Source organism: Pongo abelii, chromosome X (assembly GCF_028885655.2).
Source record: "Pongo abelii isolate AG06213 chromosome X, NHGRI_mPonAbe1-v2.0_pri, whole genome shotgun sequence".
Taxonomy (NCBI): Eukaryota; Metazoa; Chordata; class Mammalia; order Primates; family Hominidae; genus Pongo; species Pongo abelii.
The window spans coordinates 113,886,665-113,911,544 of NC_072008.2; the positions used below are offsets into that span (position 1 = coordinate 113,886,665).

Consider the following 24,880-nt stretch of genomic DNA (forward strand, 5'->3'; position numbering starts at 1 on the left):
GCGATGCCCAGCAGATAAGCCTGGCAAACCTCGGTGTGATTGAAGAAGCCAATTTGAGACTCAGCCTAGTCCAGGCAAGCTACTGGCACCTGCTGCTCTCAACTAACCTCCACACAATGGTGTTCGCATTTTGGAAGGTCTTTCTGATCCTAAGCTGCCTTGCAGGTAAGGAAAGGATCTCTGAACCACCAAATATAATTGGAAACAGAGTTTCCTTTTAAATAAAAATTCCACATTTTTACATGGAATTTTCATCTCCTGTACTTCAAATGAATTGTGATTAGTATGATAAGTTAAATAATTTTCAGAACTCTTGCTTAGCAAACATATGCCATGCTGATATATTAGGGGTGTAAGCCCATAATATTATTGTTTTATGGAGCTTCTGAATGAAAATTTTCTCAGAAAAAAATATAGTTTATTACTTTACTTACTTTGAAAGGTGAAAAAAATGAATTTACTCAGAAACCAAACTTTGTGCTAGGGATAATTTTGCCTCTGTTTTACTTACTTTAGTGTTTCCTTTAAGCTCAGTGATTGACTTGCTCTAGCAGACAGAGCCTGGGTTGGAGGGCCTGCCCTGGCTTACACGTGGGAAGAACAGAAATTTACTGAGTGCTTTACTGTCTAATATTTCTTAAGGAGTTGTGGTTTTCCAATCCTAAGACTGTATTTTGCAAAATATGTGAGTGATTTATGGTGCACAATATGGGTGATTTTAGGGATCTGAACAGAAGAAAATCAATTTTGGAATCAAAATACTGATGTTAGTTAGATCCAGGAGAGATCATTAATTCCAAAAATCCCTTGGCTAGTTTTCAAATATCAGATACATTTTGCATCTGTTCTTATAAGTTAGGTCCATAGTAAATACAATAATATTGTTTATCCAAAAACAGGATTTTCAAGCCATTAGAAATATTAGGCAGTCGTTAGAATGAGGTTTACTAGGCATATTAATGACATAAGAAAATACCCAGGATAAAATATTAAGTGAAAAAGCAGGATACACACATATGCCTAGAATAAATTACTAGAAGGTTATATACCGAAGTGCTCGTGGTGGTTGCCTCTGGGTGATGGGATTATAGACGATTTTAATTTTATTTCCCAGCTTTTCCTACTTCCTGGGTCTTCTACGAAGAACATTATGCTATTTTTATAATTAGAAAAAAGTGTTGCTTTTCAAAATGATCTCATGTTTAGAAATAGTTCTTTAAATGTTCATTACTAAATGTTTAAGCATAGATGTTTTATGGAGTTAAACATCACCAGAAGGCAACACTCCATTTGTCCAGTGACCTAACTAGGCCCTAGAGCTGGAAACACATGTTCCTGTTTTCTCTTCTCCCCAGGCATATTCATTTAACTGTAACTTTAGATATGAAAGTTTTGTCTCTTCTTAAAGGGTTTCCAGTCATTAGCCAGTTGGGTCGACCCCTGGGCCTTCTGCATCAGCCCTCTAAGATCATACCTGTTTCCTTATGTGAGGCCTTGCCCTGGCCCATACTAGACACAGGGTTTGGAAAGGTTGTTAAGAACAGTTTTTGGTTTTTTTTAACTGTACCTAACATACAAGTAATTTTTACTGATTATAAATGTAATGCATGGTCATTGTAGAAAGGTGGGGAAATATGGAAATTTAAAATAAAATAAAAATCATCTGCCATTTTACCACTCAGATTTGGGTGAATTATCATTCTTTTATTTGCAGGTGTATATATTACATTTTAAAAATTGTGTTTATTCCTTGTATACTATTTTATTGTTTAAAAAAATTGTTTAGCATGATGTCAGGATTTTATTTGATTGTGACTTTTAGAACAAGACCAATAAATACTTCAGAGTGTGTTTCCTAAGTTACTAAATAACTGATTTTGTTGGCATATAGTGTACACTATATATCTATACACATATTATCTAGTTGGCCCAAAGCAGTAGTGTCAGTACAGCAAATTGTGGTATGCTCTATTGTCGTTTGCTGTGCTTACATATGTATTGAAGTCAGAGAAAGGATCACTTTAGTAATCTACACCTGTCATTAGCAGTGTTCATCAGTTGATCTGGACAACTGATAGTGTTTCCATCAATGTGCAGTTTGATGTTCTTCCTGGACTTGTTTTGGAGAGCATGTCACTTTTTGGTGTTAAGCATGGTGCCTAACACATAGTGGATGCATAGTAAATGTTTGTTGAAAGAATGAATTACTTTCCCAAATTCCAAACATCCAGACGTCATTTTCACATACATATTTAAAATCGATTTTGGTATAACTAAACAGGTCAGATTTTGCTTAAATCAAAATATTTTCAATGACTTCTTAGGAATTCTTAGGTTAAATTCTAATTCGGGAAAACGAGTTTTAATCAAACTTCTGCAAAAAATTTATGCATATCATTTTAGGTACTTGAAATATGTATTAGTAACCTCTTAGAAAGATATGTTAATGCGGCTTTCATTTTCTGGAGGTATATGCTATGCATTTTAAAGGAGTAATATATTTGAACTTTGAGTTTGCTATCAAATCCAAAAAAGTGAGTGATCATTTGATTATATTATTTCCTAAGTCAAAATGAAGCAGTTATATACGAAGTTGCTGGAAATTAAATCACTTCAAATGCATCAGATTAAATATGGCTATTTGGGGGATATTTTGCTGTGGTACATTAGAAGGATAATAATCCTTCTATAAGCAAAATGTTTGCCACTTTGTAAGCATTAAATGAATGAACAATCACTACCAAAATACAAGACATTCTCTCTCTCTCTCTCTCCATATATATATATACTATAATATATACTATATTATATATACTATAATATATACTATAGTATATATATATACTATAATATATACTATAGTATATATATATACTATAATATATACTATAGTATATATATATATACTATAATATATACTATAGTATATATATACCATAATATATACTATATTATATATATACTATAATATATACTATATTATATATATACTATAATATATACTATATTATATATATACTATAATATATACTATATTATATATATACTATAATATATACTATATTATATATATACATAATATGTACTATATTATATATATACATAATATATACTATATTATATATATACATAATATGTACTATATTATATATATATATAATATGTACTATATTATATATATACATAATATGTACTATATTATATATATACATAATATGTACTATATTATATATATACATAATATGTACTATATTATATATATACCATAATATGTACTATATTATATATATACCATAATATGTACTATATTATATATATACCATAATATGTACTATATTATATATATACCATAATATGTACTATATTATATATATACCATAATATGTACTATATTATATATATACCATAATATGTACTATATTATATATATACCATAATATATACTATATTATATATATACCATAATATATACTATATTATATATATATACTATAATATATACTATATTATATATATACATAATATATACTATATTATATATATACTATAATATATACTATATTATATATATACTATAATATATACTATATTATATATATACTATAATATATACTATATTATATATATACTACAATATATACTATATTATATATATACTACAATATATACTATATTATATATATACTACAATATATACTATATTATATATATAACATATACTATATTATATATACTATAACATATACTATATTATATATATACTATACTATATACTATATTATATATATACTATACTATATACTATAATATATACTATATTATATATACTATAATATATACTATATTATATATATACTATAATATATATATACTATAATATATACTATATTATATATATACTATAATATATACTATGATATATACTATATTATATATATATACTATGATATATACTATATTTTATATATATACTATAATATATACTATATTATATATATATTCTTTTGAGACAAAGTTAAGCTCTTGTTGCCCAGGCTGGAGTGCAATGGTGCGATCTCGGCCCACCGCAGCTTCCGCCTTCCGGGTTCAAGTAATTCTCCTGCCTCAGCCTCCTGAGTAGCTGGGATTTACAGGCATGCACCACCACGCCCGGCTAATTTTGTATTTTTGGTAGAGACAGGGTTTCTCCATGTTGGTCAGGCTGGTCTTGAACTCCCAACCTCAGGTGATCCGCCCACCTCAGCCTCCCTAAGTGTTGGGATTACAGGTGTGAGCCACTGCGCCCAGCCTAAAAATATTTTTAAATGTTGATTAAGTGTGTACATCTTGGATTATTTTTCTTTAATAATAAGCACTGGTTTTGTTTTATTATTATTATTATTATTATACTTTAAGTTTTAGGGTACATGTGTACAACGTGCAGGTAAGCACTGGTTTTTAAAAGAGATTACACATATTTCAACCACATATGCATTTTTGTTTTGTTTTTAAATTTGGTCAAGTCAGTGAGGGACATTGTGTTCTTGGGTTCTGTTTAAATCAGATATTAATCTTTACTTTGCTATTTATTCACAGTCCTATTGATGTAGAAATTTTTCTGACTTATTCAATTTTTAAATAATTTCTCAACTTAGAATGACTTAATCCAAAGGAAAGGAAATTTTTTCCCTGACACTCAGAGAATCACCTCCACTTTCGGACTAAATTTGCACTGCCTATTGTATACATGTGGCTATTGAAATTTAAATCACTTCAGATTAATGAAAATTATAAAGTCAGTTCCTCAGTTTCACTAGCCACATTTCAGGTGTTCGATAATTCTATTTGTGCTACTGAACTGGATGGCGCAGAGGTAGAACATTTCCACCATCACAAGAAGTTCTGTTGGACAGCGCTGTAAGGGTGAGCTCAGAGGTTTTAAGTAATGTGTACTAATTGAATGATGTGACATTTTAAAAAGGCTCATCTGGAAATAAATAACTTTTAGCTCTGAAGCATATCATCACTGTATCATGGTTGGACAACATCTGAAAAACATCTTTTCTTCAGAATTTAATTGGTTATGGTGCTAAGAATTGGGAATCTGGGCAATAAAATGGCCTGGAGGTTTTGCTTTGCCAATTGTTACTTATTTACATGACAATGTGTAGTACCTCAAAAAATATTGTCTCACTTTAAAATTTGAAATTACCATCCTAATTCCAAGGTGATATTATTAAACTTTTGCAGATTTCTAATTAGTTACACATTTATATATCTTCTATATTTAAAATGTTGGAAATGTTTGAATCAGATTTATATTTTCCAAATCCTTGATTTTCATTCACCTTTATTCTCATCTGTGCTATAAATGGCTTCCTGCTGCACTGAGGGATGGCAGAGATTGTGTCTGTCGTGTTCATTATTGTTTCCTCAGTGTTTAGCACTGTTTGTGGCACAAAATGGGTGCTCAACTGATATTTTTTGCTAGGCTCCACAGCCTCTTCCATGGCTTGACTTGTGTGAGTACTGTGTGTACTCTGCCATCAAACACTTTTTCCAGGAGTGGCCTCCAAAGGGGGTTTGTGGGGTTTTGTTTATTGTTTTGCCTTATCTGTTCATAAATTCTCACCCTTAACCAATCTCGTAACAGTTACTGGGTCCCAAACTAGAGAACAAAAATTATGGCCAAATAATATCTCTAAAATCTCTGTTTTTAGGGAATAAGTCTGGGAACTTTAAGGGCTACCAAAACCCCAGTTTTATCCTTTTTATTTTGGACACTTTAAAGACATTTGGAAGTCATCATTTAAGCATGGCCAGAGATGTGGCTAACTTCCAGGAGAAATGAAATGGGCTCTTTGAGGGTGGGAGGGAACCATCTTTCTCCAGTGAAGTTTTTGTTGGAAAGATTAGCTGCTTTCTGAAAGCCAATTTCCTTTTTGGAGGAGGCATTATGGAAACCAGGAAAGCATGGGGAGGAGAATATTGGGAAGAGGGAAACTGTATGGAGTTAAAAAGTGCTGCATTTATGTTTGCGTTCAGGAACTTTTCTTAATTTATCAGTGCATTGGTTGCCATTAAACAGCCAGCTTGTGGCAGGAAAGCAGCTGGACCAGGTGGCCTGGCTGTGACAGAGAACACAGATATTGAATCCATGAAACCAAGAGTAATCAGTACAATGATTTTTTTTCTTTTACTTTTTAAAAGTGTTTGTCAATCCTTTAAGTTCTTTTTGTCTGACTGCTGTCATTAAGTAAGAAAAATATGAAATAAATAAGTCTTTGGGTATGCAAAATTGGGAAGATGGACAGGAATTAGTCCCTCTATGCAATTTCCTCTGAATCTCTCATAATTTATGTATCCTTATCCCTTCCCCTCAACCCTCCAACACCCTCTGTGACCCTGCAGGCAGCTAGGACAGCATAGAGAGTGTCTCTTGAACTTGACTTTCTCTTCCAGTGCTTGCCTGCCAATCCTGTGTCCCATCCTGGAGAACTTTTATAGTCTTTGACAATGCAATGGATAGTAACCAGTTAATAAGATAAGCCAGTGACTGTATAGTGCTCCCCAAAGTGCCACCACCTAAAAGAGCCCTTTGGAAAGTGCTCATATAGAACTGAGAATTTTAGTATAGTGGCAGGCTGGATTTGGGTAGGGAGCACTTCGGTGGTCCTCCAAATCCTATGGGAAGCTTAATTACTTCACCTTTCTGTAAGGCCAACAGTTCTCAAAATTTGTGATCTCAGGACAATTTTACACTTTTAAAAATTGAGGGAGATTTCTGGTCTGGACATGTAGCACAGACCTGTTTTTCATTGTTCCTCCCTGCTAAGCACAAGTATAAACCCTGGAAATAATGCAAGAGACAACCAGGGGAGAACTCTGGAAGGTTGTAAGAAGAAGGCAAACTGGTTTGAGACCCAGGGAAAAACAAAGAGCAAGGGTATCCTATGTTTCCCACCCAACAGAAGAAATAAACCTAGTCCTGGCCATTCCTGATACCCAACTGAACAACAGAGGGCAGCCCAGGTAAGCTTACTCCTCCCTCAGAGTCCCTCTGACAACATCAGGTAGGCCCAACACCACAGGTAAGGGGGGATCTTCAGAAACCCCACCAACAACAGTGGACAAAAGAAGCATTCGCCTTCTCCCTGGGCCTGAGATGTCCCACTTTCACCTAGAGATATCGAGGTGGGAGGGTAGAACAGACACGAGGCATAAAGTGATGGCAAGCAGCCCAGTCTGGGAAGGCTGTGTCTCAGTGGGTGTATGACTGTCCTCCCCTCCCCATAGAGACACCAACAGTGCAGGGCGCCAGTAGAAGTGTCCCACCATACCTACCCCAACTGAGAGACACCTGGAAGCCTGACCTAGGGAAACCTTTCTGCTCCTTCAGGCGATATGATCTGGGACAAATGTCAGCCTCAGTGATACCCGATAAACCAAACAGAGCAAAACAATACTGAAAATTAAACTGCTGTTAGAACAACAGACCACAAAAGTAAGCCAACACCTGCATGCATGTGAAGCATAAATAACGTGACTGACTGCAAAAATAAAAAATGTAAATAGGACTTTCCTAACATAGTAGACAAAATGTTCAATCAAAAATCATCTGTCACACCAGGAATCAAGTAAATCACAACTCGACTGAGAAAAGGCAACTACTGCCAACATTAAGATGAATCGGATGTTGGAATTATCTGACAAGGATTTCAAAGTAGCCATCATAAAAATGCTTCAACAATCAATTAACATTATCTTAAAACAAGTTAAAAAAAAAGGAAACTTGCAGAAAAGAAAAAGAAGTTATAAAAATATAAGAAAGAAGGAAATTCTGTCATTTGCTACAGCATGAATGAACCTGGGGGACATTATGCTAAGTGAAGCAAGCCAGACACGGAAAGACAAACACCACATAATCTCACTTATATGTGAGATCCAAAAGAGTTGAACTCAGAATTAGAGTAGAATGGTTACCAGGGACTGTGGCTTGGAGGGAGTGGGAAATGGGGAGAAATTGACCAAAGGGTACAAAGTTCCAGTTAGACAAGAGGAATAAGTTTTTAAGACCTATTTTGCAGCATGCTCACCATAGTTGATAATAATGTATTGTGCATTTCAAAACTGCTAAAAGCATAAGATTTTAGTCTACACATTGGGTACAGTATACACTGTTCGGGTAATGGGGTCACCAAAATCTCAGAAATCACCGCTAATGAACTTATCCGCGTAACCAAACACCACCTGGTCCCCAAAAACCTATTAAAAAAATAATAGATTTTAAATGTTCTTGCTACGAAAAAAACAAAACTAAACAAAAGATAAGTAGGCCAGATGTGGTGGCTCATGCTTGTAATCCCGCCACTTTGGGAGGCCGAGGCAGGTGGATCACTTGAGCTCAGGAGTTCGAGAACAGCCTGGGCCATGTGGTGAAATCCCATTTCTACCAAAAATACACATACACACTCACACACACACACACACACACACACACACAAAATTAGCTGGGCATGGTGGCGTGTGCCTGTGGTCCTAGCTACTCGGGATGCTGAGATGGGAGAATTGCTTAAGCCTGGGAGGCAGAGGTTGCAGTGAGCTGAGATCACACTACTGCACTCCAACCTGGGTAACAGAGTGAGATCCTGTCTGAAAACAAAACAAAACAAAACAAAACAAAAAACAAAAAAAGGATAAATATGTGAAGTGATGGATATGTTAATCAGCTTGATGTAATTATTCCACAGCGTATGCATATATTAAAATATCACATTGTACCCCATAAATATTTGCAATAATTATTTGTTAATTAAAATAAAAATTAAGTTAAAAACAAGAATTTTAAAAATACATACTTTGCAATTGTCTACTATTTTTCTAAAGACCCTTATAATCTATAGGTTCTTTCTCAGTTTTCTTTTTTCCCCCTTGGAATTATTTTTTGAATAAAACTGGCTTGTTTGTCCCCTTCCCCCCAAAAACAAATATAAATTATAGAACTGTAAAATAAAATAACAAAAATGAAAAACTTGCTGATGGACTCAATAGAAGAGCAGAGATGACAGAAAATAGAATCCATATCTGGTGAAACTATCCTTCAGGAATTAAGGGGAAATAATCAAATTCTCAGTTGAAGGAAAACAAAAAGATTTGTTGCTAGCAGACATACTGTTAAAAAATAGCTAAAAGGGTTTCTTCAAACAGAAAATAAATGATAAAGAGCAATCAGGAAGGATGAAAGGACAACAGAAAGAGCAGAAATGTAAGTACATAAAGTAGACTATCTTTTAACTCATGAGTTCTATAAATCATATTTGATAATTGAAACAAAATTATAACACCATTTTATACTCTAGACAATGATATTTAAAAGTGGGGAAGGTAAAGGAACCTAAATGGAAGTGAGATTTATACACTTCAATCAAAGTGGTAAAATATTGATATGAGTAGACTGTTATGACTCACACATGAATGTTGAATACCCAGAGAAACCACTGGGAAAACTCTACAAAGATATATGTTTTAAAACACTATGAATAAGTCAAGATGGAATCATAAAACATGCTCAAGTAACTGTCAGAAAAGCAAGAAAAGGGAAACAGAAGAATAAGAACTAAAGGGAACAAACAAAAAACAGATAATAAAATAGCAAACAAGAATAATATATCAATAATTACATTAAATAATCATATTGAATGTGAATACAACTACAGTAGTCCCCTTTCATCTGTGGTTTTACTTTCTGAGGTTTCAGTTACCCATAGTACAGTACAATAAGATATTTTGTGAGAAAGTGTGAATGTGTGAACACAATCACATAATTTTTACTCCAGTACATTGGTATAATTGTTCTATTTATTAGTAGTTATCATTGTTAATCTCTTACTGTGCCTAATTTATAAATTAAACTTTATCATAGGTTTGTGTGTATAGGGAAAAAAAACAGTATACATAGGGTTCAGTACTATCCATGGTTTCAGGCATCCACTGGGGGTCTTGGAATGTATCTCACTCTATATGCTACTCACAAGAAACTCACATTAAATTTGATGACATAGGAAGATTGCAAGTAAAAATATAGAAAAAGATGTACCACATAAGTATTAATTTTTCAAAAATCTGGAAAAGCTTCATTAATATCTGATAAAGTAGTCTTCAGAGCAAAGAAAAAGAGATAAAGAGAGACGTTACCTAATGATAAATGGATCAACCCAGCAGGAGGATACAATGATCCTTAATGGGTACACACCAAACAACTAAGTCTCAAAATTCGTGAACAAAAACTTATCAAGCTAAAAGAAGAAAGAGACAAATCCACAATTATAGTTGGGAACTTCAATATGCCTCTCAGAAACTGAGTAAATCTATTAGAAAGAACATCAGTAAATATAGGGAAGATCTGAAAAAGACAATCAATTAACAGAATCTAATTGAATATTTTTACGATTTTATATTGGTTTATCCATAGCGGTTTTAAATTATATCTGTTTGTATAGAACACTCCACCCAACAACAGCAGAACACACTTTTTTTTGGCACCTGCAGAACATTCACCAAGAATGTGCTTGGCCGTAAAACAAACCTAAACAAATTTAAAATAATTGAAATCACACAGAGTATATTCTCTGACCACAATGCAACGAAACTAGAAATCTGTAGCAGAAAAGTATCTAAACACGTGGAAATTAAACAACACTCTTCTAGATAATCCGTGGATCAAAGAGGAAATCTCAAAAGGAATTTTTTAAAAATACATAGAACTGAATGCAAATGAAAACACAACATATTGAAATACGTACCATGTAGCTAAAGCAATTTTGAGAGAGAAATTTCTAACACTAAATGTTTACATTGGAAATAAAGAAAGGTCTTAAGTCAATAACCAAAATTTCTACATCAAGGATCTAGAAAAGAAGACCAAAATAAACCCAAAGAAAGCAGAAGGAAGGGAATAATAAAGAGCTGAAATCAATGAATTTGAAATAGAAAAACTATAGGGAAAAATTAATAACACAAAAATTTGCTTTTTTGAAAAAAAATCAATAAAACTGACAAACTTCTAGCAAGACTAATAAAAAGAGTTAAGACCCAAATCACTAATATCAGAAATGAAATATGGAATATCACTATAGATCCTGCAGTCATTAAAAAATATAATGAGAGAATGTTATGAACAACTATACATTCATATATTTGACAACTTAGAAAAAAATTGGCCAATTTATCCAAAGCAGCAAGCTACTAGAACTCACCCAATATGAAATAGATAATCTGAATAACTCCATAACCATTAAAGAAATTGAATTCATAATTTTAAAAGCTCCTACAAAAGAAATCTCCAGGCCTAGATAGCTTCAGCAAATAATTCTAACAAACATTTAAAGAATTATTAAGATCAGTTTTACACATCTCTTCCAAAAAACAGAAGAGGAGGAAACACTTCCAGCTCATTTTATGAGGCCAGTATTATGCTGATACCAAAACCAGACAAAAACAGTACAAAAATAGAAAACTACAGGCCAATATCTCTCTCATGAACTTTGACACAAAAATCCTTAGCAAAACACTAGGAAATTGAATCCAACAATGTATGAAAATAATTATACACCATGACCAAATAGGATTTATTTCAGGTTTATAAGGCTGGTTCAACATTCAAAAAGCATTCAGTGTAATCCACCATATCAACAGGCTAAAGAAAAAAAAATATGATCATATCAACTGATGCAGATAAAGCATTTGACAAAATCCAATATCCATTCATCATTAAAACTCAGCAAGTTAGGAATAGAGGGTGTATTTGTTTCCCAGAGCAGCTGTAACAAATTGCCACAAATGGGGTGGCTTAAAGCAAGAGAAATTAATTCTCTCACAGTTCTGGAGGCCAAATGTTTTAAATCAAACTGTTGGTTTCTTCTGAGGGCTCTGAAGGAGAATCTGTGCCATAAGTCTCTCTTAGATGGCTGCTGGCAATTCTCGGTATTCTTTGGCTTGTAGATGCATCATTCCAATCTCTGCTTCTGTCTTCACAGAGCCTTTCTCTTTGTGAGTCTCTGTGTTAAGCCTCCCTCTCCATTTTCTTATAAGGACAACAGTCATTGAATTTAGGGTTTGCTCTAAATCAGTGATTATCTCATCTCAGGATCCTTAATTACATCTGCAAAAACCCTATTTCTAAATAAGGTCACATTCACAGATACTGGAGGTTAGAAATTGAACTTATCTTTTTGGAGGACACAATTTAACCCCCTATAGAGGAGAATTGCCTCAACTTCATAAAAACACCTACAAGTAACCTGCAGCCAACATTATACTTCATGGTGAAAGACTGAACGCTTTTGCCCTATGATTGGAAACAACGCAAGGATGTCCACTCTCATCTCTCTTATTCAACATAGTATTGGAAGTTATAGCCACTGCAATTAGGCAATAAAAATAAATAAGAGGCCTACAAATTGGAAATGAAGAAATAAAACTTTCTATCCCCAAAAGATTTGCATCTAGATTATATAGAGAACTCTCAAAACTCAATCATTAAAAAACTAAACAATCCAATTAGAAAATGAGCAAAGGACATAAACAGATATTTTGCTGAAGATTTACAAATGGCAAATAATCCCATTAAAAGATATTTAGCATCATTATCTATTTGAGAAATGCAAATTAAAACCACGATGATTATATTACTTCATACCTGCCAGAATGTCTAAAGTAGAAAACTGTGACAACACCAAATGCTGGTAAGGATGCAGGACAACTGAATCCTTTTTTTTCGTGGCGGAGGGGAATGTATAAAGGTACAGTCATTCCGGAAAACAGCCTGGCTGGTTTTTTAAAATAAAATAAAATACGCAACTGGCATATGATCCAGCAATTGCACTGTTGGGCATTTTTGCCAGAGAAATAAAAATTTATGTTCATGCAAAATCTGTACCTGAATGTTCACTGGAGTTTTATCCAATACTCAAAAACTAGAAACAGCCCAGATGTCCTTAAATGGATGAATGGTTAAACAAACTGTATTACATATATATCATCGGGTACTACAAATCAATAAAAAACAACAAACTACTGATACACACAACAACTTGGGTGAAATTTTAGATAATTATGCTGAGTGAAAAGAGTCATCAATTCCAAAAGGTTACCATGATTCCTTGTATATAACATTTATGAAATGACAGAATTTTAGAAATGAAAGACAGATTAGTGGTTGTCCATGATTAGGACAGGAATGGGGTGCAGGATGGAGGTGAGTGTGATTATAAAAATGTCAACATGAGAGGTCTTTGTGGTGATGGAACTGTTCAATATCTTGACTGTGATGGTGAATACACGAATCTACACATGATAAAATATAGAATTAAATGTGCATGTACACACACACAGCAGTATACGTAAAACTGGAGAAATATGAATAAGGTCGATAGGTTTTATCAATGTCAGTATCCTGGTTGTGATATTATACCATCATCTTGCAAAATGCTACCATTGCTGGGAACTGGGCAAAGTGTACATGAGATCTGTCTTATTTCCTAGAACTGCATGTGAATCTACAAATATATAAATAAAAATTTTAATTAAAAATTATTGAGGACCCCAAAAAGAAACTGATATGTTTTGCCTGAGATTTACCCGATTTTAAAACTATAAGTCCCACATTCAAGGAATTCCCACGGTACTGGGAAAACTGGGTCAGTTGTTCTCTATACTCCCAGACAGTTTTGGGTCCCTGGACAAGACTTTAAGAACCTATGTAAGGCCACCCTTAACAGAGAAGAAATTCTCAGTTCAGTGTTATTACCACACCGTCATCTAGAATTTGAGTATCTTCATATGATAATTTGTTAGAAACTCCCCTCCCACTACCCCAATGAGCCCCAGGAAAACTCAACTTTCTTGTATGGTTTATTCTACCTTCTTCCCCTCACCTTGGATTCCTCAAATAAGATGTCTTTGTAACTGTTCTGTAATGAAACAGTGTTACCAGAATGTGAGTATGTACTATTGATTTTTTTATGATTATTTTTTCAGGTCAGGTTAGTGTGGTGCAAGTGACCATCCCAGACGGTTTCGTGAACGTGACTGTTGGATCTAATGTCACTCTCATCTGCATCTACACCACCACTGTGGCCTCCCGAGAACAGCTTTCCATCCAGTGGTCTTTCTTCCATAAGAAGGAGATGGAGCCAATTTCTGTAAGGACACTTTTTCCTAAACTCTTCACCTTTTGTAGTTCTGACTGAAAACTGTTGGGGTAGAAAAAATGTGAAATGTGAAAGAATGGCATGCCAGTGACAGTAGTGGCAGGAATCTCAGATACAAAAAGTTTGAAGACAGCTGTATAGAGAAGATCACCATCTAAATGACTTGACTCTTGTCCTCTCTTCATATTTAGTTATAACCCATTATCTCAGTTCTGGGTAGGTCCACATCAAGTGGATCATGTATTTTAGAGAAGACAGAAATGGTTCTTCTCATAGGTGAAATTAACAGTAATTCTGAAAGGGCTCCCCCTCCACCTTTATCTCCCTATTATTTCCAGAAGAAACTAGTTCAAATGCAAGTCCTGATTGATCTGCAGATCTCTGCCAAATTTAATATCTAGGATCTGGCTGTCAAGTGAACTAGCTCACTGTGCTAGACTGAGGCCTGACAGAATGAGACTCTTCAGATGGGTGAAGAAGGGCCATAGTAGTGATGAACCCTGCGTAGTTCATCAAGAACAGCATGAGGATAGAGGACAGGGGATGGAGTGGGTAGGCATAGGGTCGGGGGGAAGAGGTTGCTAGAAAAGGATGGGTTGAAAGTCAAGGGAGGATAATGATTTCACATGCAAGCTGCCTATTCCCAGGTTTCCTTCATCTGGCCTTGAGGGAAATTCCTTCTTTAGCCCAAAGATTCAAATTGTATACTCAAAGGTGGGTGTGTGTGTGTGTGTGTGCGTGCACGTGCACACACATGCATGTGTGTGTTTGTGTGTTCATGCACATGTTTATATGAGCACATATGCCATGCATGCCTACACATATCCCTTGATGGAAAAGGTCTGTAGCTTTCATCAGGTTCTCAAAAGGTTGCATGACCCAAAGCAGAGTTTAGAGAAGAGACAAGTCAGTGTGGTTTGGAATAGTTGGATGCAGCTGAATTGGGCCTTGAAGGAAAGGAAAGGTTTTGATTAGTAGAAAGATAGAGGGAGAGCAAGTTGAGGAGGCTGGGGGAGGCCTAGGGACAGGGGTGGAGAAGAAAGAAGGCATTAGTTTAGAGGAGCCACACGTTGGCCAGTGTCACTTCAGCCATCACTAGTCCTTCGGAAGTGCTGAGTCCTCTGTTTACAAATCCTGAGCATTTGTTTAGCAAGAAATGCCGTACAGGGGGAGAGTCCATCAATGCCACTCTCTAGTCCAAGTTAAACAATTTTGCTCAATGCTGGTTACCTTGGACAAGTATCTGAATCACTCTGTACCTCTCTTTAAAATATGGTAGATCAGCAATACCCATGGGGAATCAACTGACATAATGCATGTGAAAAATATAAAGCCATGTAAGTTTTATCCCTTGTAAACACTATTATGGTTATCATCATCCACAGCAGCACCACCACCAACAATGCTTCTACCAGTTTCCATCACCCAAGATGTCCAGACCAAAGGCCTTGTATGTAGGAGTCAACTAAGAAATTATTGCCTTCTTTTGCAGGATGCTCTGTTAGATTGTAGATGGCAATAATCACATGACCTTTCTTCCTTTTTGAAATTCAATTTCCGGACTAGTCTTTTCAACACATTCTTTATCTGTAGGCTTGAAATCCTTCTCATTTTGCCAGGTGGGGCTGGATTTAGAGAGACCTTGCCAATGTATTTTGAAATATTTTCTGCTTGATACTCAAATCAAGATGTTCTCAACTGCCTGAAGGATGGGCAAGGCCACAAATTTTTATTTATGCCTCCTCTGACACTGGGATTTACAAGGCCACCTCTTGGTTGAACTGCGTGTCTAGTGAGGAACTGGGAAGGAGCTGCAGAGCTGAAGGATTCTGTGACCAGCAATGAGCTTTTTCTATACCAGGAAATGCAAGGGAAGAAGATATGGTGATTGAATTGAGTGTGACTTGAGCCCAGAACATCTCTTAGAAGCACTTTAAAAAAAAAATCTGTTAACAAATAAATATTTATTGAGTAGCTTATTTACTTGCCATTTGCTTCATTCTTCAAAATGTCAGGTACAGGTGGGGCAAGTAATTTAAGATATATACTCTTTTGGAATGTCCACATCAAAGGAGGGCCTCTGCACTGAGCTGCTGGATCAGGCAAAACATGCTCTCTGATCTTAAAGCTGCATGATACCTGTGTTACGCCTGTGCCTTAGCTACATAGAAGACAAGCTTTCGTGTTTTTATTGCTCCCACAGCTTGGGAGCAATAAAAATCATCCCCCTAAAGGCAAATTTTATCCTCCTTCTATTTTCCTGTCTTTCTTTAGCTTACCCTAGCCAGATCCCCATTACAACCATCTTTAGCTCTCTACTTCTAAAGAACCGGAGTCCTTCTCCTGACTCCCCATATCCTGCTGGCATGGGCTTCTCACTGCTTTACCAGATGAGTAGTTTTGAAGTCCTAGTGGAAATCGCCTGATGAATGTCAATTCTTCTTGCTCTGCCACTTATTTATTGACTGCGTGATCTTAGACAAGTCGTTTGACCTTTCAGTTGTTCCATTTCCAATCTTTACAATGGGGCTACTTACCTATCTCATAGGTTGAATATGAAGATTAAATGGGATGATGCTTGTGAAGCACTATGAAGCCTTCTACCCAGTAAGCATTCAGTGAATGTGAGCTTTTATTATTGGCATCATCTCTTACAAAATGGCGATTTTGCAAAATCCCTGTTCCTTCCATACCCCTGGTGATCTAGAGGGACTGACTCATGGGCACTAGGGAGCCTAGCTCAAGAAGATACACTTGAACAGGGACAGAGCTCTTCAGGGCCATCCTAGCCCACTATCAGCTTCGGGTTCCACTGCCTACCAGGTCACTGTGGCTAAAGGGAGGGCCCAGGCCCTTTCTCTACCTGCTTGTTATCCCTGAACTGACAGCCTGCTCAACCAAGAGGTTGCAGACATCCTGTGTTGAGGTGGTATTTTTCAAAATGGGATTTGGCCTCCATTTCAAGACTGTTTCCTCTTTGAAAACATTCAAAATTCTGTGGAGCATGTTGTATGTTAATCTAGGGATTGCTGGTGGAACATTTATGGGAGGATAAAAAGACTGCTGCACTATTAGACAATTATGTGATTTATGGGACTAAGATGTTGCCAGACATCAGCGGTCACACTGAAAGATTCAGTTCAACTCCTGGGTTTATGTGGCAGTATACTGTGTAGCATTCAGCTCTCAGATCCACCCATTTCTGCTCAAACACAGCACAGCTCGTGCCTCAGTACTGAGGGTATGGAGGAAAAGGCAGTCAGTCAGTGTCTAAAAATGATGCATGCAAGAGACGCTCGGGGAAGATGTAGCTGGACCTCTCAGGTAAGAACACTTATTGGTGTACTACTGGACTTCTTCATTGTTTGGAGACTCCAGGGCACTGGCACCAGCTTTAGGAATGGGATGGGAGGGTCTGACTTTGGTAACAATCAAGATCAGCACAAGCCCCTGACAAAACTGGGACAGTCTTGAGTTTACCTTCTCACATCCATGTCTGGAGTTCTTCTGCCTCTTCCTAAAAGCTCAGGACCCTATTGCTTCCCTGATCAGGGCAGTGGCCAGCTCTTTCCATAGTCCCATCTTCTCTTTCCTGAAATCATTGTGTTAGATTAGCAATTGACTCTGAGGCCTGGTATTCCTCAATACCCAGGGGCTGATGTTATTTCTTACTGACTATCCCCTTTGGCAAATAGAGACTGAAGTATCCCACAGGTCTTCCCACCAAGAAGGCCAGGATATTCATTAGCATGGTCCTTCTCTCAGAGAAACATTCCTCTCAGAAAATATGAACAGCTTTAGATAGTCAATCCCTCAGCAGGGAATCTCAGCTGAAAACTCTAGGCCAGTTATGGGCAGGCTAACATGGAAATTTGGGGTGGTCTGGTGCCTTTCTGGTCGCACAGATGGCCTCATCTTCCATCCAGCCTGTTAATGCTAACACTACAGAGACCTTACCTATCCCTGAACAGACCATGCATTGACTCTGCTTAGCATGAATCTCTCAGACAATACTTATTCTTCAAGAATGTTCATAGTGAAAAATACCCTTTGCCAGTCTCATAAACAACTTAGACAACTTCTTTCCCAGGACCTAGTGTTCTTATGTTCTCTGGCTTCTCAGGTTTTACAACCTGAAATACACAGGACAGAGCCACACAACAAAGAGTTGTCTCCCCAAAATGCCAGTGTCACCCCTACTGAGAAATACTGCAAGTTCTTCCCTACCCCACCATCAAATTTATGTATTGTGTCCCATTCACTTTCTGCTAAATCTGATAAATTAATCTCATGGTAAGGTGTTAGGGACTAGTGAAAGCTTATTTTATTCTCTTCTAAAGAATGCATTGAATCAGGGACCTTCCATGCCTTCTTCCAAAAGGAGCAACTCAAATGGCAGATACCCAGGCAAATGGCAGGTTGGTAAGAGAGTTGGTTTGGAAACAAGAGAGTCTTTCTTTTGGTATCCTATTTCTTGCACATGCCATCCCTGCACTGCAATACAGTCCAAATAAAATTCTGAGCTTGTGACCATTGCCACCTTATACCTGTACACCCCTTCCCTATCCCATGGCTAGCCCCTCTATCAGTAGTACAAGAAAGCAAGAAGCTGGAAAGGAAAGAATGGGTGGTTTGCTGTGGACATCCATGTCCTCCACCTTCCCAGAAGGAATCTGCAAAAGCAGCTCTGAAAGCTAACTCCAACTCAGATTCAAACAGAAAGCAGACTGAATTCTTTCAACCCTTCTTGTTTATACTCCTTGCTTCTAGTTAGAGAGCAGCGTCACTAAGCTGAGGAAAAAGTCTTTTAGGACAAATCTGGTTCCCAGCTGCACGGCCTTGTGTGAATAGGAACTTGGCACAGTAGGAAGGGAAAGGTTGCTCTGCAAAGAACTGAGGGGCCTACAATTGCAGCTGGCAAATATTGAGGGCATCATGTTGTGAACATACTCAGCATGGGAAGCATCATGCCAATAAATAGCAACAATTGACAGGAGAAAGGTTGGGCTGGAGCAGGGAATGGAATGGTCCCAAAAGGAGAAGTTTGCCCAGGAATCATCTTTCTCATCTTAAGAAGGACTGTGAGTGCCATCTTAATATATTCAGTGGGAATCAGGAGGTCTGAATTCCAGGTCTGACTGTAAATTGTGTGACCTTGGGAAAATGGCTCCCTCTATTGAGGCCTCGGGGTCCTTTTTTGTATTAGAAAAGGATGAATTCGAGTTTACTAACCGCAGGCCTCTGGGTCAGATTTGGCCAGTGGATGTATTTCAGTCGGCCTGCCCAGTATTTTGTTTGTTTGTTTCAACAGTTTGAATGCCTTGTTTGCGTTGACTTTTCCATTCCCTGCAGTCCCCGTGTCTATTATGAGCTTACCACTTCTTACCAGCCCCTCCCAGCCATTTCCCATATTTCCAATATCCATCGGGCTCCTGAAGGCCCCTTAACCTTAGAAACCACAAACCAAACTATCTCACAAAGGTCTTATAATTAATGTGCGATTATGACTCCACCCATCAGCCTCTAGCATCACCCTGGGGGCAGGCAGAGAGGACCTTGGGAGAAAGCAGGGCAGTCTACCATGAACCCAAGCACAAAGTGCAAGTGGGTAAAAGGTTAACAAGTGCCCCTTAAGGGAACGCTGGGATGGATTTCCTTAAAAAAATCACCTCCTCCCCACCTCCCCCCAAAGATGTGGCTCATTGTACATCCAGGGCTTTTTCTGGATCTCCATTGCTTTGATGTCTAAATTGATAATATTCTTTCTTTGAAAAGTGTACAAGCCACACAGGATCATGAGCCGGGCTTTGGCCACTGCTCAGCTTTGATTTTTAAAAGAGTTATTCTTTTATGGAAAGTGGAATCAAGTTGTAGTCCTTCCTATATGATTAGATAAGCAGTTTCAGGAAAACACTTCTTTCTTTTTTCTTAACAAGGACAGTGTGACTGTGTGGACTTCCCCTTAACAGAAAGCCCCTCCATGTATGTGTCTGGCTGCTGCTGTCTACCCCCAGGTACTTTACTTCTCACAGAGAACTGTGAAGCCAAAGCCTTGGCTCTTTTAGGTCTCCATTGTTAGCCCTCACTACCCCCATTTCTGTCTCTAATACCTTTTAGTGTCAATCGTGAGAGGGCAAAATGTATTAGACTACAGCATGAGGGGCTAGCATGTAAGAGGTAGTAAAGGTCTTTTTCATAGGTAAGGTTCCAGGGCCTCATTGCTTATATACTCATTTCACCTTGACTCATGCCCACCTATGGGACTTTTACAGTGGGCTGGACACATGGATACAGTGGACACTTTTACTTCTTTTCATATCCTAATTCTGGCCTAAAACACACTAAAATAGTGTGGCCTCAAGATCTCTGCAGAAATAAGGTCCTTTTCACCTGGATCCTCTGGGACTTGCTGTGGGCCTCAGGCATGACTGATGTTGTATCTCATTGTGATGTCATCAAGCATCAGTATAAAACAGGGCTGATGTTTTACACTGTCCACAGTCTCCTTGGGAGGAGGGGAAGTGGCCAGATGTTGAGGCTGTGAAGGGCACTCTTGATGGACAGCAGGCTGAACTCCAGGTAAGAAACAACAAGACCTCAAACTGTCAATTAGAAAGTAAATAAGCCCAATGCAGCCTAGTGAAATTGAAAGCCTGATAGCGTGGGTGTCAACTCAAATGAAAGTAATCCTCTGATGTATTGAACCTCCTTCTGTCCCACTTGAATATCTGGAGTTAATCCTGGCTTTCTGGTTTGGAAGTCAAACAAGACCATTCTGGGGCAAGAGTTTGTGATTTCAGTAGGTGTGAATGAATGAATTATAAATGGCTGCATTTATAATGCAGGCAAGAAAGCACGTTGATGTTAGAAAAAACGGGAGAGAAACAAATAGTTTTCTCTGTAAATGTGCTCTTTTCCTGGGAATTTTCCCTCAAAATCCAGCTTCCTGCCTTAGTTTTAAAATATATTGACTTTCTGCTTAAAGGAGAAAACATTTGAATTCATCTAGACAATATCTTTTGGTTTTCTAATTGCTTTCCCTCTTTTATTGGCCTATTAAGGTAAAGCCCACAGTACAAGGAATTAGGAAAATTGGATTCCAGATCTGTCTCAACCATCAATTTTGTCTTTTATTTTTTAACCTCTCTGGGCTTTGGTTTCTTCTGTAAAGTGAGGGAAGTGACTTAAATGAACTGTAAGGCCTTCCAGTAGATTTTATGAAAAATTATTCTCACCAGACTAAGACAATACAATTTATTGAACAATAACAATCACTTGAATAATATACATTTACATGAAACCAACAAAATATGTACATAGAAGGTGTGTATTATGAAGAGACCTCAGGAATTACCTAATCCAGTGATTTCCCAGCTTCAGTCATTCATGTACCATCTACATGATTTTTGTCATATTTGTGTATCACCAGCACTATTTATTATTTAATGTTATTTTCTGTATTGACTTGTTTTCTTAAAATGTTAAAAAATATCTACCTTAATCTACCCTATGCAACAATATTCAGGAAGTCATAGATTTAATGTGTTAGATTTTTCTGTTTCTAATACACATTCAAATTTTAAGTTTTCATTTATATACTACCTAAAATCAACTTAAATGCCTATACCTGGTAAATACATATCATACTTTGGAAAACATTACTCTCTTTTCTCATTCAGTTGTGGAAAGTAAAGGTTGGAGAGATTAAATAACTTTGTTTCTTATCTAAAACCAGGTTACCATGGAGGCATGACTAGAGGCCACCTCCCCTAACTATGTCACAGTGAGGGGCAGAGCTGTGACTAACTCAGGCCACCTGACCCCTAGACCAGGACCCTTTCCACCATATCATGCTGCTCCCACAGTTGCCATTATGATCTAAGTATCTATGCTCTTTAATAGAGATGGGACTAGAATCCAGATCTTAAGTTTAATAAGTTATAATAATAATAAATGAGCCCTTGTGGCTTCAGATGGGTCACTTAATCTCTCTGGGTCTGAGATGCCTTATTTGTTTAAATGATAGAAGAATTCCAGTTCTGCCTTCTGCCACATGGGGAGAAAGATGGTAGCTATCATTGGCTGAGCACTTCCGAGGTCCTTTACTAGATTTCTTAGTTTCATCTTCACAACACCACTATAAAGGGATGGGACCAGATGATTTCTAAGATGCTTTTCTGCTTTGCTTCTAATAAACAAAACAAACCGAAGTTTGTCTATCCAAAAGAGTAGGTGTGTCTAAAAGGAGCATGAACATTTGAACATTTAAGGAAACCAGATAGTCTCATTGGGTAAGGTAAATTCAAATTTTAAGAAGTTTATAAAATGGTAAAAAAAAAAAAAAAAAAAAGATGGTTTTGGTTTCCCATCAGACATTTGTGTTCTACATAATGAGTTTCTCTCAGGTGGATTCATTAAGTGAGCATCTTGATCTCCTAGTCCAAGCTTAGGTGTTGAATCCTGTCAGCTCCAGCTGCCTCCTCCTCTGTAAGATAGGCATACTAATCCCTGCCCTGATGACATCACAGAGCTGCTCTGAGGGCCAAATGCGTAGCTGTGAGCAAACTAAAGTGCCCCATTGAGTTGAGAAACCTTGGCCACAGGGACCTGTTCCTGGTGGGGGGAAGATGCTGCTTCTTTATCAAAGGTAATGTGTTTAGAAGAAGCTTTCAGGTAGCTTATCCTAGTCCTGGACACTCTCCAGTTCTCATTTCTGTTATTTTTCTGTCTAGATTTACTTTTCTCAAGGTGGACAAGCTGTAGCCATCGGGCAATTTAAAGATCGAATTACAGGGTCCAACGATCCAGGTAATGCATCTATCACTATCTCGCATATGCAGCCAGCAGACAGTGGAATTTACATCTGCGATGTTAACAACCCCCCAGACTTTCTCGGCCAAAATCAAGGCGTCCTCAACGTCAGTGTGTTAGGTATGAGCACTTTTTTCTGCCTTTTCTTTTCTTGGAAAAAGTTAGGACACTGAATGAGCCAGGACAGTGAGTTATGATGCCAATTAAGTCTCTGTAGGTAAATATACTCCCTAATATTTTCATTATCAGGGAAATAGAGACAAGCCACCAGCCCAACCAATACAGTAACACTGAGAAATCACTCATAAAACATGCAGAACAATTGTGCAAAAGGGCTGCCAAAATGACAGCAGTAGATGACCCAACCTCCAGTGATCCCTATCTCTGAGGGATGGAATGAGAACAGATGAGACAATCCACCGTCCCACAAAATGATCACTAGCAACTCTTTTAGAGGAAACCTCCATTTACAGCCAGATCTACCTGGGGGAGACTACTGTCAACTTATTATTCCTTTTAAGCTCGACACAATTCCCACCATTAAATTATTCTTTTAAATAAAGACAGGAGAGTCCCTTTTTTTAAATGCTAATGTTATTTGGAAAAAGGACTGAAATTAATCTAGTGTTGAGAATCAACATATTTACATACAAATATTCATTATATGATATTGGGCAAAACATATCTGCTCTTAAAATGAATTTGGAATCTCATTTATTCAGTATTTATCGAGTTACAGTGATGGAGGTGTTGTTTTTGCCCTTGGGAAGCTCCCAATTTTGGCCATTTCTAGAAGTCCTTTCAGTCTCTGTCTGAGAGGACAATGTGGGCTAAACTTCCATCTGCAGGCTGGGATTGGGAAGTATCAAAGCAAGGGATGAAAGAGCTGCCAATCCTCAACTTTTACAGACAGACCAGTTGAGATGAGCATTTTCCCACTTCTAGGTAGCCCCAAATGGAGCTGATCTAGTCATTGCTCCTCTCAAGCTGTGTGCACACATCACAAGAAAGGAGGAACTACATCAAATCAGTGACTTAATAATTGAGTAGCTTGGAAAAGCAGCAATTGGTAACAAGGTGCATACCTAAGAGAACTGTTTACAGTTGTCCTGGCTTGCCACTCAGGTAATGCCACAAAGGAACCAGCTGACATGTACTGTGAGGTTTGCCACTGCATCTACCCACCTGGGAAAGAGGGAAAGGTACCTAAGAGCTATTTTTTAAGAGTGGGTTAGCTTAATCAATCATATTTTTATCTTACTGAGTTCTGTGCCAGGAATTGGGGTACAGGAACAGACAAGAGAAGTATTACTCAAGCATATTCCTGGGAGAGTTTCTGTTTCAGTTTGGAAGACTAGTGTATTAGTCTATTCTTGCATTGCTGTAAAGAAATACCTGAGACTGGGTAATTTATAAATAAAAGAGGTTTAACTGGGTCATGGTTCTGCAGGCTGTACAGGAAGCATAGCAGCTTCTTGGGAAGCCTCAGGAAACTTACAATCATGGCAGAAGTCAAAGGGGAGGCAAGATGTCTCACATGGCTGGAACAGGAGGAAGGGGAGGGGAAGATGCCACACACTTTTAAACAACCAGGTCTTATGAGCACTCACTCACTATCACAAGATCAGCACCTAGGGGGAAATCCGCCCCCATGATCCAGTCACCTCTCACCAGGCCCTACCTCCAAGATTAGTGATTACAATTTGACATGAGGTTTGGGTGGGGACACAGATCCGAACCATATCAACTAGTTATATACATGGGAACTAAGTGGTGTGCTAGTGTGCTATAAATGCCAAGGCATCAAACTGGCACTCAGAAGACCTGAGTTTTAGATCTTACTCTGTACTCAGTGACCTTATACAAGTCAGTCCACCTTT

At 37.4% G+C, this 24,880-nt stretch overlaps 1 protein-coding gene across 1 annotated transcript in view; it reads left to right on the top strand.

Annotated features, from left to right (window-relative positions):
• Positions 1-24,880, top strand: part of VSIG1 (V-set and immunoglobulin domain containing 1) — a 36,437-nt gene that overhangs the window by 1,335 nt on the left and 10,222 nt on the right. The window contains exons 2-4 of the mRNA XM_063721114.1: positions 15-165; positions 14,017-14,180; positions 22,922-23,120. Of these exons, the coding sequence (XP_063577184.1) occupies positions 15-165; positions 14,017-14,180; positions 22,922-23,120 (514 nt within the window). The remainder of the gene's footprint in view (positions 1-14; positions 166-14,016; positions 14,181-22,921; positions 23,121-24,880) is intronic.